This window comes from Lissotriton helveticus, chromosome 12 (assembly GCF_964261635.1).
Source record: "Lissotriton helveticus chromosome 12, aLisHel1.1, whole genome shotgun sequence".
NCBI lineage: Eukaryota > Metazoa > Chordata > Amphibia > Caudata > Salamandridae > Lissotriton > Lissotriton helveticus.
Genome location: NC_136073.1, coordinates 720,831,995 through 720,848,472, shown reverse-complemented (window position 1 = coordinate 720,848,472; position 16,478 = coordinate 720,831,995). Strand labels below are relative to the sequence as shown.

General features: G+C 46.7%; 1 protein-coding gene across 3 annotated transcripts in view; it reads right to left on the bottom strand.

Annotated features, from left to right (window-relative positions):
* Positions 1–16,478, bottom strand: part of ARHGEF11 (Rho guanine nucleotide exchange factor 11) — an 883,046-nt gene that overhangs the window by 42,229 nt on the left and 824,339 nt on the right. For 2 of the 3 annotated variants that reach the window (XM_078670280.1, XM_078670281.1), the window contains one exon: positions 239–334. The exons of the other annotated variant lie outside the window; for it this stretch is intronic. In XM_078670280.1, the coding sequence (XP_078526406.1) occupies positions 239–334 (96 nt within the window). The remainder of the gene's footprint in view (positions 1–238; positions 335–16,478) is intronic. 3 annotated transcript variants of the gene reach the window in all.

The following is a 16,478-nucleotide window of genomic DNA, read 5'->3' as shown; positions in this document are numbered from 1 at the left end:
CCAGAAGAATACACACAATGCATGTGTCAATACCTCCAAGCAAGAACAAGTCATCACTTAATGCTAAGGGTACAGTAACCATAATAAGCTCCTTCAACTGTGTTTACATTCTGTTTCATGCACTCAACTACACCGTAAACAGGATAAGGTAGTTCCAGCGTAGATCTTAGTTTTGTTCGAACAGACTACCTTACATCCTTTGCAACTCTCACGACCAGAAAATGGGAATGTGATTTACCAGCTAAGTTAGCTCCGCCTCCAACATTCTGCAGCTCAGTTTCTGATTGGCAGCTGCCTGGCAATGGTATGATGGTATTATTGCCCACCACCTCAGCTGTGCAGAAAACACCACAAAGGAAAAGGGAAGGGGTTTGTGGATGGGCAGAGAAGGAGAGACAATATGAAAAAAATGAGAAGAAAAAAAGACAAACATAAAAAAGATTAAGAAAGGAATCAGATCAAAACAGAAATTAAATTGTAATCACCTAAAGGTTGGTTAGTAGCCAATTTCCAATGATTTGCCAAGATGAACGTTTTTACAAAAGAGACAGAGTAGAAAAAAAGAAACCCAAAGCCCAAGAACACCATATTTGTGAAGTTAAGTAGGATTGCCTACAGTCCTGTAATATTACAGCACCATGGAATTCAATATAAATCGAACTTTCTTAGAGGAGCACATAATATAGTAGGTTGTTAAATTATAACTTAAAAGCTTCACCATTAGGAAGATAATTCCGAAGCTATTTCATCTGGCCAAATAATGAATGGTATGCCACTTCAATCACCAACCAATGAGACACTACGTCATTTTCTGGATCACTTGCAATGCTTGTCCGCCATCTTCAACATCGCACCAAGGAAGGGCCTATCACACTAGTTTGCTCCCGGCATTTTCCTTTGGTTTTCCTTACTCCTGACTGGGCAGGTCTTGCTTTGGGCATCAACTGATGGGTCACGTGTGCGCTGAAAGTCAGTAATGCATTTTACATTTGAAAAATTATTTCCTTTTTTTACGAGTTATAGTCTTGTACTTCACTACTATTGTGCTGTGCTTGGGTGGGCGAGCAACTGGAGCAATGGCTCTGGTGTGTATTCCTGCACTGCTCCTGCCTGATGTTTACCTATCCTATGTGTGTAAGGAGACATGGATCACCAAGTAATTAACCCATTCATTGTATAGAAGGAAGCGTTTACTACTGCATCTGTGCTCTACAATCTGTATTTGTGAGGAAAGCCTGGCTAATTTAATTTGATGCAACCATCAGGTGTATTAAAGCATATGAGCACTACTGCTACCTGTCGGCGTAAGGAAGAGTTCCCTACTGCTGCCCCGGCTGTATCGGTTATGTGTAAGTCTGTGTGTGTGTGTGTGTGTGTGTAACTTAAACTGCTCCTGCATGTGCTGTATCAAGCTTGTGTGTGTGTTGGACGTGTATATCTGTATGTACCCATTCTCTCTTTGATGCTGGAAATGCTGTTATCTGTTCACTGTGATAAAGAAGTATCCAATGCTGCAGCCCATGATGTAACTGTGCTGTGTTTTGGGAGAGGTTGTGAAAACTTTTTAATACAAAAAAGCCAAAATGATACCATAACAAAATGGGTTCTGAGCATTTAATAATCTGGTTTCTGGACTTTTTACTATAGGTGAGTCTCACCGACCACAATACACAGAAAACCGGCTGTGCATGTTTACCACCGGTTTCCGGCAGCTGCAACAAAGCAAGGGTAAGGGGCACTTGTCTGGTTCAACGTGAACATGTGTGACCATGAGTGGGGACAAGTGGGAGGGGTGCACTTGTGAAACTACTGTCATGCGCAACCCGGTAACTGCACACAGGTAGTCTGGTGCAGAGGGGATTCTGCAGGATTAGATACTGACCTGGGGTAGCAGTTATATTATTAATGGACACTCATAGGGAAAGTCAGCATGGTTTACTGCTTTCTCTGCAGTGGCGCTTCATTATATACATAAGGGGAAATCCGCCTTAGCCTGCAGTTTCGCTTCTCTTTGGCCTAAAAAGTCTATCAAGATATCAAAATGGGGTGAAACCTGTGCGCCAAGATGGATTTATGCAAGTCTTAGGAATCTAGAAACACATCTTATGGGTCATCCAGAATTTTCATATTACTCTGGCTCAGCTCAGGATCACAGCCCAGGCTTTTTGTCACCCTGCCGGGCTAAGTTAATTACATTGCTCACCAGAAGAAGGAACAAAGGCCTCCACACACAAAATGAGCAATTAACAGTGCTTCTCTCAGCTCCTGAGGAGGAAGGGATGTGGAAGAAAATCTGCATCTGTTAACTAGCTGTCACCATGTACCATGGTTGTGATAGCCTAGGCCAACAGAACAAACAAAGGAGCTCAGACCTCAGGAGCCAACGCAGGAAGGGGCTCCTATTTGAAGTTTTGGTGGAAAGGCCCTGGCAGTGATGTCCGCGAAGGGCGGGTCCGAGGCCCTCAAAAGAGATAGGACCAGTAACTTCTGGATGGCACATGCTATGCTGGAGGGTTGGGACAGGGGTTGACTCTTGCACAAGGTGCAGAGTACTTTTTGTTGGGAATGGACCACTCGAGCCAGAGACAACTGGAAAGAGAAACCCACTGATTCCCTTTTGGAAAAGGACTCTGCCTAGAGTTAAACCAAGGAACAGAGGGTCTCCCTCCAGGAGCAGGGAGGCTGGTTCCTTTATCCTCTTTAAGGACCAGCTGGGAGAAGAACTTGGCTTCTGCGCCACAGAAGAGGAGAGAAGATCCAGAGGACATGCAACAGGAGAAGGTCTGGTGCAGGGAGGCAGTGGAACCAACTACCTGCAAAGTGTGATGCTATAGAGGCCACAGGCCTTTGGAAAAGGCTGCTAGGGCCCACGACTAGAAGCAAAATGTGCCCAAGATTGTGAGAATTGCCCAAAGGGGCTTGAGATATGTAAGGAAAAAGGATTTGAACTTTGACCTTCCAAGCAGAGCACTGGAGTGTTTGGAGCTCTGCTCCATAGTCTAAAACACCCCCAGGGTGGTCCCGGGGTTGACACAAGGATCCTTAATGATGGATGAACTCTTGGAGGGGGGTGCGTGGGACCCCCTCCCCAGAGCTCCTGGACAGTTTAGGATCAAGGTAGCCCGGACCCCTGCCATGAGAAGGACTGGGGAAGGGGAACCATCATACCCTCAGCCAATGGGAAGAGGAGCCCTGTCACGTGGAGGATCAGGGAGCGCCATCACACACCCACTCCCAAACATAGTGCAAAGGGGCCTCGTACCCCATCTCAGGGATTCCAACAACAGAAGGTCAAGGGGGAGAGCCGCTGTGCTCCCCAGCTGTGATGGGCCCATCCCAACTCCCCATGTCTGGCGGGCGTGGGGCGACCACTACAAGGAAGACACCCTTCCCGCAGGAGGTGGGCAGGGTAGAAGAGAGATGCTGGCTCCCGCAACAGCAGAAGGAGAATGCCAGGCAGACGGGGAGCTGGCAGTGGCAGTTGGAGTCTTCGAGCTGTCCCGAACAAAGGAGCCATTCGGGGTGCTCAGGTAGGACTGGACATCTCCAATAAAGAAAACAGAAAAGTAAAAAAAGAGGAGGCAGAGCGATAACAACAAAAAGAATACAGCCAGAGCCGCTCATTCACAATTCATGCACATAGGAGAGAGAAGGCCCATCAAGGCTGATAGGGACCAATTTTTCCCGCTGTTTGTGGTGGGACCAGGAAGGCAGAGATGGGTGTTGGGGGGAGGCTGCAGGTGTGTAGCAGCTCCCCCAAGGAAACCTATAGCGTTTTAAAAAGTGAACCTAAGTTTGTAGGGCCTAAGAAAATATGACCCCTCCTCGGTTTTCTTCCTATGATTCAAGCACTCCTAATGCTACAACTTTTGTTGTATAGCTTAGGAGTGCAGTAAACTATCAGTTGGTCTTATGGGTACATGTTTATGACCTAAGTTTGTTTAAGAAAGAGCAGGAATATGTTTTATTTTTGTTTAAAGATGTTGTTGACAATGCTTTATTTAAAGGTGTTGTAACTGCTGACAGTAGCGATTATTCCTGAAAGTCTACAAAGCTTTATTAATTATAATGTGTGCACATGGTTACAATGCTGTATTACTTATAATGATTGCAGCTGGATCATGGTTACTGAAGTCACATATGGAATGATATGTTGTGACATGGGATTCTGGTCCTTAAGTGTGATAATGATGATAAAGCCGATAGGCCTACTTGATGCACAGTGACATCCTCCTATATGGTTATGCGCTATAATGTAAAGGGAAAGGGGCACTGTGTTTTCTGGGGTCTTGACCTTTTAGGGTCAAATGGAATGATATCAAAGATATTTACACCAGCCTTATGTATATTTGTAAATCACTGCAGTATTAACTAGCATGCGGGTAATAAATGTACTTTTCTTGTTTGAAGAAAAAGCACAGACTGGACAAAATTATTTATTGCGTGTTAGCACCACGTCGCACTAAATGATCATTACTAACCCATACCACGTCCCGAGTAGGCCATAGACTGCTCTGCTTCGCTACCCTGAGAGAGTCAAGAGCAACAATGGAGTGTTTGGTTCCCAGTAAAGGGGAGGGGATTGTGGACCAATTATTTGTGCAGGACACACAACTAATGGCCTGTTTCCTTACAGATTGCCTTTTTGTCAATACTATTTTTGTGCCTGCAGCCTCCATCTCCTATTATTGCTCAGTTTGGAAGCAAATGTGCAATTCAGTGCTGTTTGTGCTTCACAATCAGTGATAGGGACCTCGAACTGTCAGTTTTTTTCTGTTCATTTATAAAATCCGTATTTTCCATTGCAAACATACCAAGCGGACAGAGCAAATATCCTTGAACGGACAGAGGCCTTTCCAATTCTTCCTGGTCCTGATGTTGACCCAAAATAAGTGTTAAACGTAGGAACATATGATGTAGCCAAAAAACTAGAAAACCTTGCTACTATACTTTTTAGGGGTTGGGACAAATCCAGTTAACATTATGGATTCGTACATTTGATATTCATTTACAAGTACTGGATCTTAATAGGATATTTCACTTATTCATCAGTCTTACTGAAAGTACAAGTACTTACCTTCTGTAACGCTCTTTCAGGTAGTTATTCTAACTGCAGGTTCTTCACCTATAGAATGCCCCCAGGCGCCAGATTGGATCCGGGAGATTCAAAATGCATTGCTCCTCGGGCCCATAGGTTATGACGTGACTCTGCGTTGACTTCGTTCTGCCCCAGAGGTGATAATGGAGCTGCAGATAGGTGCGACCCCTGCGCCTTAACATCAGTTTCTTTCTGAACTCTGTCTGGCCTTGGACGTGGAGCCAAACAATAACCAAAAGTACCAGTGAGCAGACCTCTAATTTCTTAGATGGGACCATTCCATAGAACGATGAGGTAGGAATCTGCAGTTAGAGTATCCACCAGAAAGAGCGTTACTGAAGGTAAGTTACTTGTTCTCTTCTGATGGATACTTTTAACAGCAGAATCCTAACCTTTAGAATATGCACTAACGCATCACCTCCCATAGTGGCAGGTCTGTGGAATGGCTCATACCAGAAGTCCTCCAGGACTCAATGAGTTAAACATCTTTCCCTTCGGACTTGGCTGACAAGTTGAATGTGTGTTGTGGTGCACACAAAGCCAGCAGTGATAGCATACTTGGCCCTAGTGGAATGGGCCCTCAACCACTCTGGAGGCCGCTTCTTGGCCAGTGCATAGTAGTTTTTGATCAAAAGTACTATCCACCTTGATAAAGTCCTTTTCTGCCTCTTGGCTCCAGAGAACTGGACAACGAGCTGAACATTAAACTAATGGTCCTTGGTGTGATCAGTCTAAAAGCTTAAAGAGTTTTAGAGTCCAGCCAATGGAGTCCTTCTTTCTATTTTGAGGGGTGAGGCGGAGCAAAGACCGTTGTAAAAGTGATGGATTGCACAATATGAAAAGAAGTCACAACTTTATGCAAAAAGAAAGCCTTGGTCTCCAGCACTACTCTCTCTGGGAGAAAGGTGGTGTAGGCTAGCTGCATCGGGCGAGGTCAGGCGATGAGCCAAAGTCCCCATAACCAGAAACACAGTCTACAGGGTCAGGAGACGTAGAGGACAGCTGTGTATGGAATCAAATGGTGTGCACATGAGGAACGTGAGGACTAAATTAAGATCCCAATCTGACACCACCAAGGGGTTTGGGGCAAATCAATGAGCCAAACCTTTTAGAAACCTAATCTTAAAAGGTTATTTGAATAAGGACAGCTGGTGTGGTAAATGTAAAAAGTCTGAAAGAGCCTATAAATACTATTCAATGGCGTACTCTGCAATTGCTTGCTGGGCCAGGGATTAAACGAATAAGACATCCAACAGCTTGGCCTGTAATGGGTCAGTATTGGTGGTGCCACACCAGGCTACAAACCCTTGCCAGAGCCCAGCACAGTTATGTTTTGTAGAGGGGCGCCATGCAGCAAGAATTACATCCACAATCTCTGGAGTAATATCTAACCAGTCAATTGGTGCTGCTCAATCTCGACACATAGAGATACAGATTATGCAGGCTTAATAGCGAGTCCGTGCCCTGCTGCTGCAATAGGATATCAGAAGCAATAGCAAGATTGGAGGACAGATGTGCATCACCGGAAGTTCCAGGTACCACACGTGGGCTCCTGACTTGCAGCAGGAGAGGCAGCAGAAAAGTTGTACAGGAGTCCAGTGTGTCATTCTACCTGGAATGCATCTCTGAGAGAAAGCCTTCTTGGAAACGCCAGCATGCAAAAGTTTCAACATTGTGAATTTTTGCGAGTTGTGAAAGTATCTAGCCAAAGTTCTCTTCATTGCTGGAAGCACCCCTGTCCCTCTTCAGGGTGTAAACGATATCAACTGAGTTTATCACCCTCAGCATTAACAAATCCTGCCAGTTGGTTTACTAGAATCAGACTGCCTTTGATGCACAGTAGAAAAGCTTTCAGCACCAGGTGAATAGCCCTAAACTCCAAAATGTTGATGTGGAGATGGGTCTCCACCAGAGACCAGATTCTTCCAATCTCCACCTCTCTCAGATAACCTCCTAGTCTCAGCAGTGATGCTTCAGTCACCTTTCCCAGGTCTGGTTGGGACAGGGAGAGGTGTCTACTGCTGGTCCAATTGGGGCTGAGCCATTACTGCAGTTCTATTTTAGTGTCCTTGAAACCTGGATGGAATCTCAAAGGTTTCCTTGGTGCTGTACCCTCTGAGACTTAAGGTAGCACTGTAGAGTCCGCATCTGCCACCTTTTACAGTTGACAAGCAAGATGCTGGATATGAAGAGGCCCAGCAGTTTCAGATTCACTCTCACTGGGACCACGACCAACACCTGAAACATCCGGATCACAGCATGATTGCCCTGGGCTTGTGATTAAGGTAACACCCGAAACTGAACCGTGACCAGTAAAAAAGAGCCTCAGCGAAAGGAGTCATATGTGGCTTCAGCACGTCGATAGTGAACCCAAACGTTGTCAGGACGCTCACCATCTTCTAGAGGTTCTCTAAGACTGACTGTGGCAAACTTGACATTAACATCCAGTCGTCAAGGCAGAGCATAATTGGAATCACCAACCCTAGAAGGTGTGCTGTGATGACCATCATCACTTTTGTGAACTCCCAAGGGGCACCGATCTCGAAAGGACTGGGGCTCCGATTGCAGTGAGGTGTCCCATGGTGGTGGTACCCCAACCCCGAAGCAGCTTCGAAAGGGGCAAAACTATGGAGAATACAGCTTCATAGGGTTAGAATGACCAAAGGAATGCACTGGTGCCCAGCTTCCTTTAATATGTCCAAACGCTGAGTCAGCCTTCTCACCAAACAGGCAAGACCCATAGATTGGCATGTCCCTTAAAGAGGCTTGCACATCCCCAGAGAAGGCCATTGAAGGCTATGCAAGTGTGCCATCAAGTAACATTCTAATACCAACTTCTCTGCCCAAGCAGTAGGTAGTGTCTAGTCCAGAGCAGATATGTACCTTGCAGCATCCGGCTCATCCTAGATGTTTTGAGCCACATGACCCGGAATATCTCAGGAACGACTGGCTCACCCGGAATATCTCAGGAACGGCTGACTCACCAAACAAAGCACAGGTATGACTTCCCAGCAAGCTGCTGGCATTGACTAACCGTAGGGCTAGACTGGCAGAGGGAAACATCTGCTTCCCCAATGCTCAATATGTTTTCCACCCTAATGATGGAAGCTTGAGGCATCAAACTTTCTGATGTAGGGTACAGCATCAAGAAATAAGGATTGCCTGGTGCTGGCTTGTTATAATGACACGTAAAAACCCCAGGCAAACCAAAATTCCAAAGTGCAATGAAAACCAGCAAATTAAAAATGGCACTTTACTAAAAAACGATTTTTATAAAAAATCTGAGTATTTAATAATTTTCTTAATACAAATTACACAAAAATGCATATATTTTCTAAGAAACCATATACATAATAATTAAAACAGGCATGAACATAAAATGTAAAAATGATGGTAAGGGTGAGGTAGTGACGGTTTAGTATGCTCAATGCTTTAAGCGAACAGTAAACGTCTTTTTTTGTCCACGTCTAGAACCAGGACACCACTCTAATGGGACCAACGGTTAATAGATGAGAGCAACCGCTTAATTCTCTAATAACCCATGCCAAGCATGTGTAGTAGAGTTTATAGAGTCCAAAACTCCATGCCATCTAATAGGAGGTTTAAAGATGATCTGTGGCAGAGTGTCGAGGCCAGTCGCATTCCTCTCTATATACAAGTGTGGTAGTTCCCGTGGGCCATGTATCCAGCCATTTACGTGGGAATCTTGCGCTAATCAATAGCATAGTTTAAGTCTGAAGCCTCCCGCAGAGAAAGGTAAAGTCAATGTATCCCACTTGACTGTCAGCTGCTTACCAGCCCAAGCTAATTTTATCATAAGTGAGCGTAAAATAGTGAATATATGGTGTTGCAGCAACATAGGAAATATTTAAAAATAAGAATAATCATCTAGGCAGGACCATAAGTTTCCTAATAGAGATGCGACCCAACAAGGATAGAGGTGATCTGATCCACCTGTTGATATTGTCTTCAAGTTTGGAGATTGCCTTCCCATAATTTTCCACGAGTACTACATCAGGGTCAGTGTGGATTTGTATCCCTAAATATTGAATGGGATCTGAAGATCACTGCATAGGGTAATTTAATCTTGCAGGAGTAGTAACGAGAGTCAAAGGAAGAATTACCGATTTTGACCAGTTAATTTCGAAGCGAGACAATTGCTCAAGCTGCACGACCACCAATAGAATAGGATTGAGATTTTTTCTCGCCTTCATACATAAAGCAGTGTATTATCTGTGGAGGCTGAAAGAACCAAACTATACCCTAGGAAACAAAGTCTCTTATGGCTATGGTACTCCCGAAGTGCAGACGACAAGAGTTCAGCCACAAGGGCGTAGTGGAGTGGGGATAATGGGCAACCCTATCGTGTGCCCGCCGAAATGGCAACAGAGGGTATACAACAGAGTAACCAACTTGCAAAAGATCTCACCACTCCGATTCTACTCAATACCCACTTCATAAATGCCCACTCCACAGAGTCAAACGCCTTTTCAGCATCCAAAAAGACAGCTGCAGCATCAACATCCGGATTGAGTTGTTAAATATTGCCAAAAATTGTTCTGAGGTTGAGAGTTAAATTGCGGTCAGGGGTAAACCCCGCCTGCTCCAAGTGAACCACCAGGAGGATCAATGGGGTTAAACGATTCGCAAAGATTTCGGCAAATATCTTGTGTCTACATTTAAGAGAGATGAGCAGTCTACTGAAGATTTCCCAGGTTTCAGCAGCATTATAATGGCCTCGCGCACGGAGAGTAGCATAACCTCAGATTTGGCCATGTCCTCATAGAGGGATATCAGATGAGGAACTAATTTGTCCTGGTAAGTCATATAAAAGTGACTGTGAGCCAAATGCCCGCGGCGCTATTCGCCCGCATAGTTTTAGGTGCTGAATTGACTTTGCCGGGGTGAGAGGGGCCATGTGGTGCTCTCTGTATGCAGACGTGAGCCATGTCTTTTGGATGTGTTCAAGGTAGTCTTTTATAGCGTTATCATCAGGGGGCACCTGCGTTGTGTATACTTCAGTGTAGTATCTGCTGAAACTTTCAGCGATATCTGTGCGCTCATGTAAAGGGAATCCCTGTTTGTCATGAATCCCAATTATCGTGTCTGCATCTCTCTTGGGTCATAGCAGCGCTGCCCCAGGTTGTTCCCTCTCCCCGTAAACTCTAACTGTGGCATATTTGCCAAGGTATTTCACTTCGTAGTCAGTAGTCTCCAGAAATTCCTCCAGAGCTACCTTAATATCACCCAGTATTTCTTTATCTCTCGTTTCCAGGAAAGTGTGTTTCAAGGTTGAAATTTCACATTCCAATTTCTTTAACTTGTCCCTTAGGGCCCGGAGCACTCCAGCATGCTTGGAGATGCCAATACCTCTAATGTAGGCATTAAAAGCCTCTCAGACAGTGGCGAAACTATCAATTGAACCAATATTCTCTTCAAAGAATACATCTATCGCTGTCGCCATTTCAACGGTGAACACTGGATCCAACAGTGGGTAAGGGGGAAATCTCCAGATAAATGGAGCAGCTTGCCTAGCGGGTAACTTAATATTTAGTTTTACAGCTGAGTGGTCTGAATATGTGCATGCAAGTGGGGTACAATCAATGACGTCCGATAGCAAGCCCCTAGCGATCAGCCAATAATCAACACGGGTATGTGTGTCGTGAGGAGCAGAGTAGTGGGTAAATCCTCCAGTGTCGGGTGAACGCTGCCTCCATACGCCAAGTAGGCCTCACTCTTCCATCAAGCCATGAATGGCACTAGCTGCAGCTCGGGACGATGGGGAGCCTTGGAGCGCTATTTGTCAGGGTTTAAGATACAATTAAAGTCTCCATCCAATAGAAGAGTTGCACTTGCATCCTGAATGAGTCGGGAGGACCGTACACATTAACACATTTTAGGATTAGCCTCTCTTTAAGGCATTTCGCTAAGATGTATCTCCCATTAGGATCCGCCTCGGTCTCAAGAAGAGTGATCCCTGACTTAGGGTTGATCCATATTAAAACCCCACTAGCATGAGTGGTGAACTGTGCTGCGCAAATCTTGCCTTGGAAGTATTTATGCGTACGCCTGCCACTATCATTCAGTGGGTGGGTCTCCTGGGGCAAAGCAACATCCACACAGTGCCTCTTCGGATACGCAACAACTTTCCGGATTTTCTGTGGTCATTTAGCACCCAGATATACCATGTTACAAATCACACCTTCTTGTCCCCATTAGGGTCCGACACCAGGTCTATCATATCGATCATGGACCATAGGAAGACGACGTACATGTAAATTGAAAGAAATCTAGCAATCAGCACAGGATCACAGTCCAAGTATGTGCCCCTCATACGATTCAACCAACTCCAGCCACCCACCCACACTCTGCCCTGCCAAACTGTGCAGAGGCGATATAACCCCCTCCCCCTTGCATAATACACACTAGCTAAGAGCAGGAGAGACCAATCTCTTAACGGAAAGAGCAACAACAACAAAACCTCTATTGAACCCCTTTGGTGCACACTACGGGGCAGATGGTGCCTGACTGGTGTTTCACCCAGTCCCGGCACTATGTACAGTATAAACAACATTACTACCATGATAAATAAAGATTCATGCTGAATGTGTCTCCCTACCCGCCCGCCCCTCCCACTTTATCTACCCCAGGAAGGACCACGACAATTTTGTACAGTTCTTATAGCCTATTGCTGACATAGAAAAATGCTGGATCTGGGGGGATTGATTGAGTGAATGGTATGCATTTACATAGGCAACTACATCATAATCAATCCGCCATACTTAAGAATGCAGTGTAATCTACTGCAAACCGTCACCAGGACTGATGGACCCAACAATGCACGTGTGATCCGGGACCAAATCCACCACTCCCGCATGGCGAGTCCCGCCCAGGTCTCCACCAGGAATATGCCAAGGAGATGTCATTCCTTCTGTGTCACAGTGTCTTTCACACCTACCACGTGAGGGCCTGCAGAGCCCTTCTTTGATTTCGCACCATCTCTGCGTTTGAGGAACTGCAGTACTTGCGTAGGGTCTGTGAATACATGAGATTTACTGTCTGCGTGTATTCTCAACTTAGCAGGATACATCATATTGTACTTTAAATGTAGATCACTGAGCTTTTTCTTAACTGGTGCAAATAGTCGCCGGTCATCCTGCACTTGCTGGGTAAAATCAGGATATGTGGAGAAAGCCATACGTGTCGCGATCTCCATAATTCAAGAGCCTCGCTATAATTGGGTGTGGTGTCGATCCGGGCACAGGTTGTGGAGCCAGTGAACGGTGTGCCCTCTCCACTACAAATCTATTTGAAAAACAGTTTCTACCCAGCAGTGATGTTAACAATTGTTCCATAAAGAGCTCCATGTTGGGGATACTGGTACATTCTGCAAATCCCACGATTTGGAAGTTTTTCCGCCGAGAACGGGCTTCCAAGTCCTCCGCTTTAGCTTGCAGACTCCCAAGTTGTTTGTCAAATGCAGTATGGAAGAGTGATGCAGAGTTCAAGGTGTCTTCAGCGCCAGAGACCGTTCTTTCAACAATGGCTAAGGGCTCAGTATGTTTATCTAGTGGTTTGTTCATTCTATCCTTACGGAAAGAAAGGGTGTACATTTTCCCATCTAGTTTATTCAGACTACTCTGCATAGCCACCAGCATTTGTTTTATGTCAGAGTCAGAAGGTGAATCGCCTACCTATGAGCCTCATTCAAAGGCATTTTTATTGTGTTCCATCTGCATGCTTAATTTACGTGGTTCGAATTGCAGTTTATTTTGTGACTTTTCAGGTTTTCCCATGGTGATGTCCCTCAGGCCCCTACAACACTGTGGTGAGCGCTGCAGAGAGCGACAATTTCCCCAAACAAATGCAGGGTCCACCAAGAAAGTCAGCCGGTGGAGAGACCTTTGCGCTACCCAAACGCAATGAACTCCTAATATGGGGCTGAATGGGCCGTATCAATGCCCCGCGCAGGACTGGCTTCCCTCCCCGGTAGGCCCAACAGCAGTGCAGAGCAATCTCAATGGGGCCAGGGGCAGCAACTGAATGACTGGATCGAGGAAAGAGCGGAAGCAATCAGGCTAAGCCCTTACAGGTCAGGGGGTGCGTAGCCTCCACTTCCAGTCCTCTGTGCAGGCCCAGCAAGGATCCTACCGCAAGTCGGCCCAGCCGCGGTCACGCTCAGTAGCTCACCATCAGAGGGAAGAGGGTGCAGGCTTTACAGGCCCCAGCAGCTCAGGCCAAGGCGGAACCGTGACCCGGGGCCTCGGCGCCAGCATCCACGTGACCAGTGACCTTCGCCGACGACCTCATCAGGAAGCAAGTCCGAAGCGGATGCAGGCCCTGAGTGTCCACGGAAGCAGAGACCACGCAGGTGAGCCCTGGGAAATGCTGCGAGCCCCCCTCCTCCCCCCCACTCCCCCCCGAGGGGCCGGGGAGGCCTCAGCAAGGCGGTTAAGCCACAGAGCCCCCAGAAAGCCTCACGGCAACCCACCCGGCACAGCGCCACGCGGGCTATCTCCGGCTCCGTTCTTAGGGTCTTTTATACAGCATGCACGGCCTCACTGGATCGCCGCCCGAGCAGGATTGTTAGCAGCAGGAGGGCACCGGGAGACTGAGGTCAAAAGATCACAGTGCTTCAGGGGCTAAAAGTGGTAGGATTCTGAAGGATTATACGCCGGGACGGCAGAGAGATTATTTTGCGGCCATCTTGAAGCCAGGCAAGCTCTGCCCCACCTCAGAAGGCACAGTGACTTGACTTAAGGCTTCATTGAATCCTTTGCACCCATAGGTGTACCAGAGCAAGCCAGTAGGGTACTGAAGGTTCGCAACCTGGCCTCTCGAAAGGGCTGTGACGTCACAGACAAACTCAGAATCTCAGGGTGCATCAGGATAAGTTGTGGAATTGGCCCCTTGCCGGGGGACCAGGAGTGAGAACATGGGACACCCTGACATCCTCAACACTTCTCAAGCTGAGAGGTGGGACCGGGATGATTCCTGCTTGGGGGTTTTGAACTCCTGCTTTGACATACAGGAAGATTTGGATCACAACAACGACCTTTCATGGAAAAGGGTCCATGTTTTCGACTTTGAGTGGGAATTCCAAGACTTCTTCCGGTGTTCGGCAAGGTACACCTTTGTTTCGCGTTCCTGGATCATCTTTGAACACAAAAGGGCACAGTCCTCACACGTCTTAGAGTCATGCACCAAACCCAAACAACAAAGGCACTCTTCATGGGGATCTGTCACCGACATTGAGTAGGACAGTCCCCAAGAACCTTAAACTTAGTTCACTTGTATATTGGAAAAAAAAAAAGATTAGTAGAAAAAATTAGTCAACTGATGAGGAAAAAGTGGGGAGCAATATGCACAAGAAAGCACAAAGAAAAAAGGTAACAACATAGACGTGCTGTGGTGGCGCTTATATGCAGCTCCACTGATACTTCTGGGCTGCACAGAGCCACCAACCAGCACAGAGGAGCAATGCCGTTTAAATCTTCCGGGCACAGTTTGGCGCCTATGAATGTTCTCGAGGTGAGAAATCAGCAGTTAGAAGTATCCATCAGAAACACACGTTAGCGCTGCAGAGTCCACATTGGATTACAAGATATGTGGAGGGCAGAACATGCTAAATGGGTAGGTCACTAAACAACTGTGACAAAGACATAAAACCTATAACAAATCTACCCTACTACAGCAACAAATGAGTTTTGATGGGAGTCATAATGCCAACTAATGTACAGGGATCCTAAAGGTCTTTCATAGCTTATCCGGCTGATGAGTTTCCATCATTTGGCCCACAGAGCAACAAATATCTGCCCGATAGGCTTTTTGAACTAAGAGTAAAACAATGAGTTCTCTGCAGGAGACATGTGGAAGCAATGGGCATACAGAGGACAAACGCACAAGTTACTACTTGTGTAACAATATGTCTGTAAGAGACATTAGTTAGTGATAGATTCCTTACCTTACAATATCCCCAGGCATCAGACTGGATCCGGAAAGTTTTTCGTCAGCAGTATCCCTGTGCGTCGGAAGGTGGCGTCGTGCAGCTCCGCGTCCATCACTGGTGTCGTATGCACCGAGATGACGTCACGGAGTCTACTTAGGCGCCACCCTGCGTGCTGACGTCAGTTCTGTACATGACTTTCCGCGCCAGGAACGCAGAGCCATGCAAGAAACTGACCACTGGTGCCATGAAACTAGGGCCCTGAAAGGGATGACCTTAACCCTAGAAATCAGTTCGCAGAACGAAGAGGATGGGTGGGGCGGTAAGGAATCTATCATAACTAATGTCTCTTACAGAAATATCGTTACACAAGTAGGAACTTGTGCATCTGAAAGAGACACGTTAGTGATAGATTCCTTACCTTAGAATAGATACCCCAGCAATACCAACCCCAGTGGTGGGTCTGCGAACAAGATTACACCAGAAAGTCATGGAGAACAGAATGGCCAAAGAAGCCGTCTCTGCGGACTTGATTGTCAAGGCAGTGATGCTTGGTAAACGTGTGCAGCGAGGCCCACATAGTTGCCTGACAAATGTCTTACAAGGGAACGCCACGCCCCAAGGCAGTAGTGGCTGCCGTTGCCCTGGTAGAATGGGCACGCAGCCCCACAGCAGTTCAATGGATGCGGAGGCGGAAAGAAGGTGGGCAAAGTGATGGTCTGCCCGGTGTGGAAGGGCGTGACAGCAGGAAAGAAGGACGGGTCCTTAAAACCACCTTGTCCGGATGAACAGAAAGGATAGGAGGTTTAGAAGAAAGAGCCTGGAGCTCATTCACTCTTCTGGCAGAGGTGTTAACTACCAGGAAAGCCGTCTTGAGAGTAAGAAGACGTAAGGGACAGTTACGGAGGGGCCCATCAGATAGGTCAAGACAAGATTTAAGTCCCATTGAGGCATTATGAAAGGCACGGGAGGAAACATGTGTGTAATGCCTGTGAGGAAGCAATTAACAACTGGGGACTTAAAAAGAGAAGGCTGATCTGGAAGCCGTTGAAAGGCGGAGATGGCCGAAAGATAACCATTGATAGTGCCCAGAGCAGAGCCCTGCTGGGCCAAAGAGAGAAGGAACAGAAGGATCCCGGAAAGAGGGGCAGAAAGGGGATCCACAGCCTTTGCTGTGCACCATGCCACAAATTTGTTCCACCTGCAGGTGTATACCATTTTATTGGAGGGACGCCTGGCTGCCAGAATGACATCACAGACTTCGGGAGGAAAATTAAAAGCCGTCAACTGTCACCGCTCAATCTCCACGCATGGAGGTGGAGGCTGGACAGGTTCGGGTGGAGGACCGTCCCCTGCTGCTGTGGCAGAAGATCCTCCCGAAAAAGAAGTCGGATCGGGGGATCGATCGCCATGCTGAGTAGCCCGGGATACCAG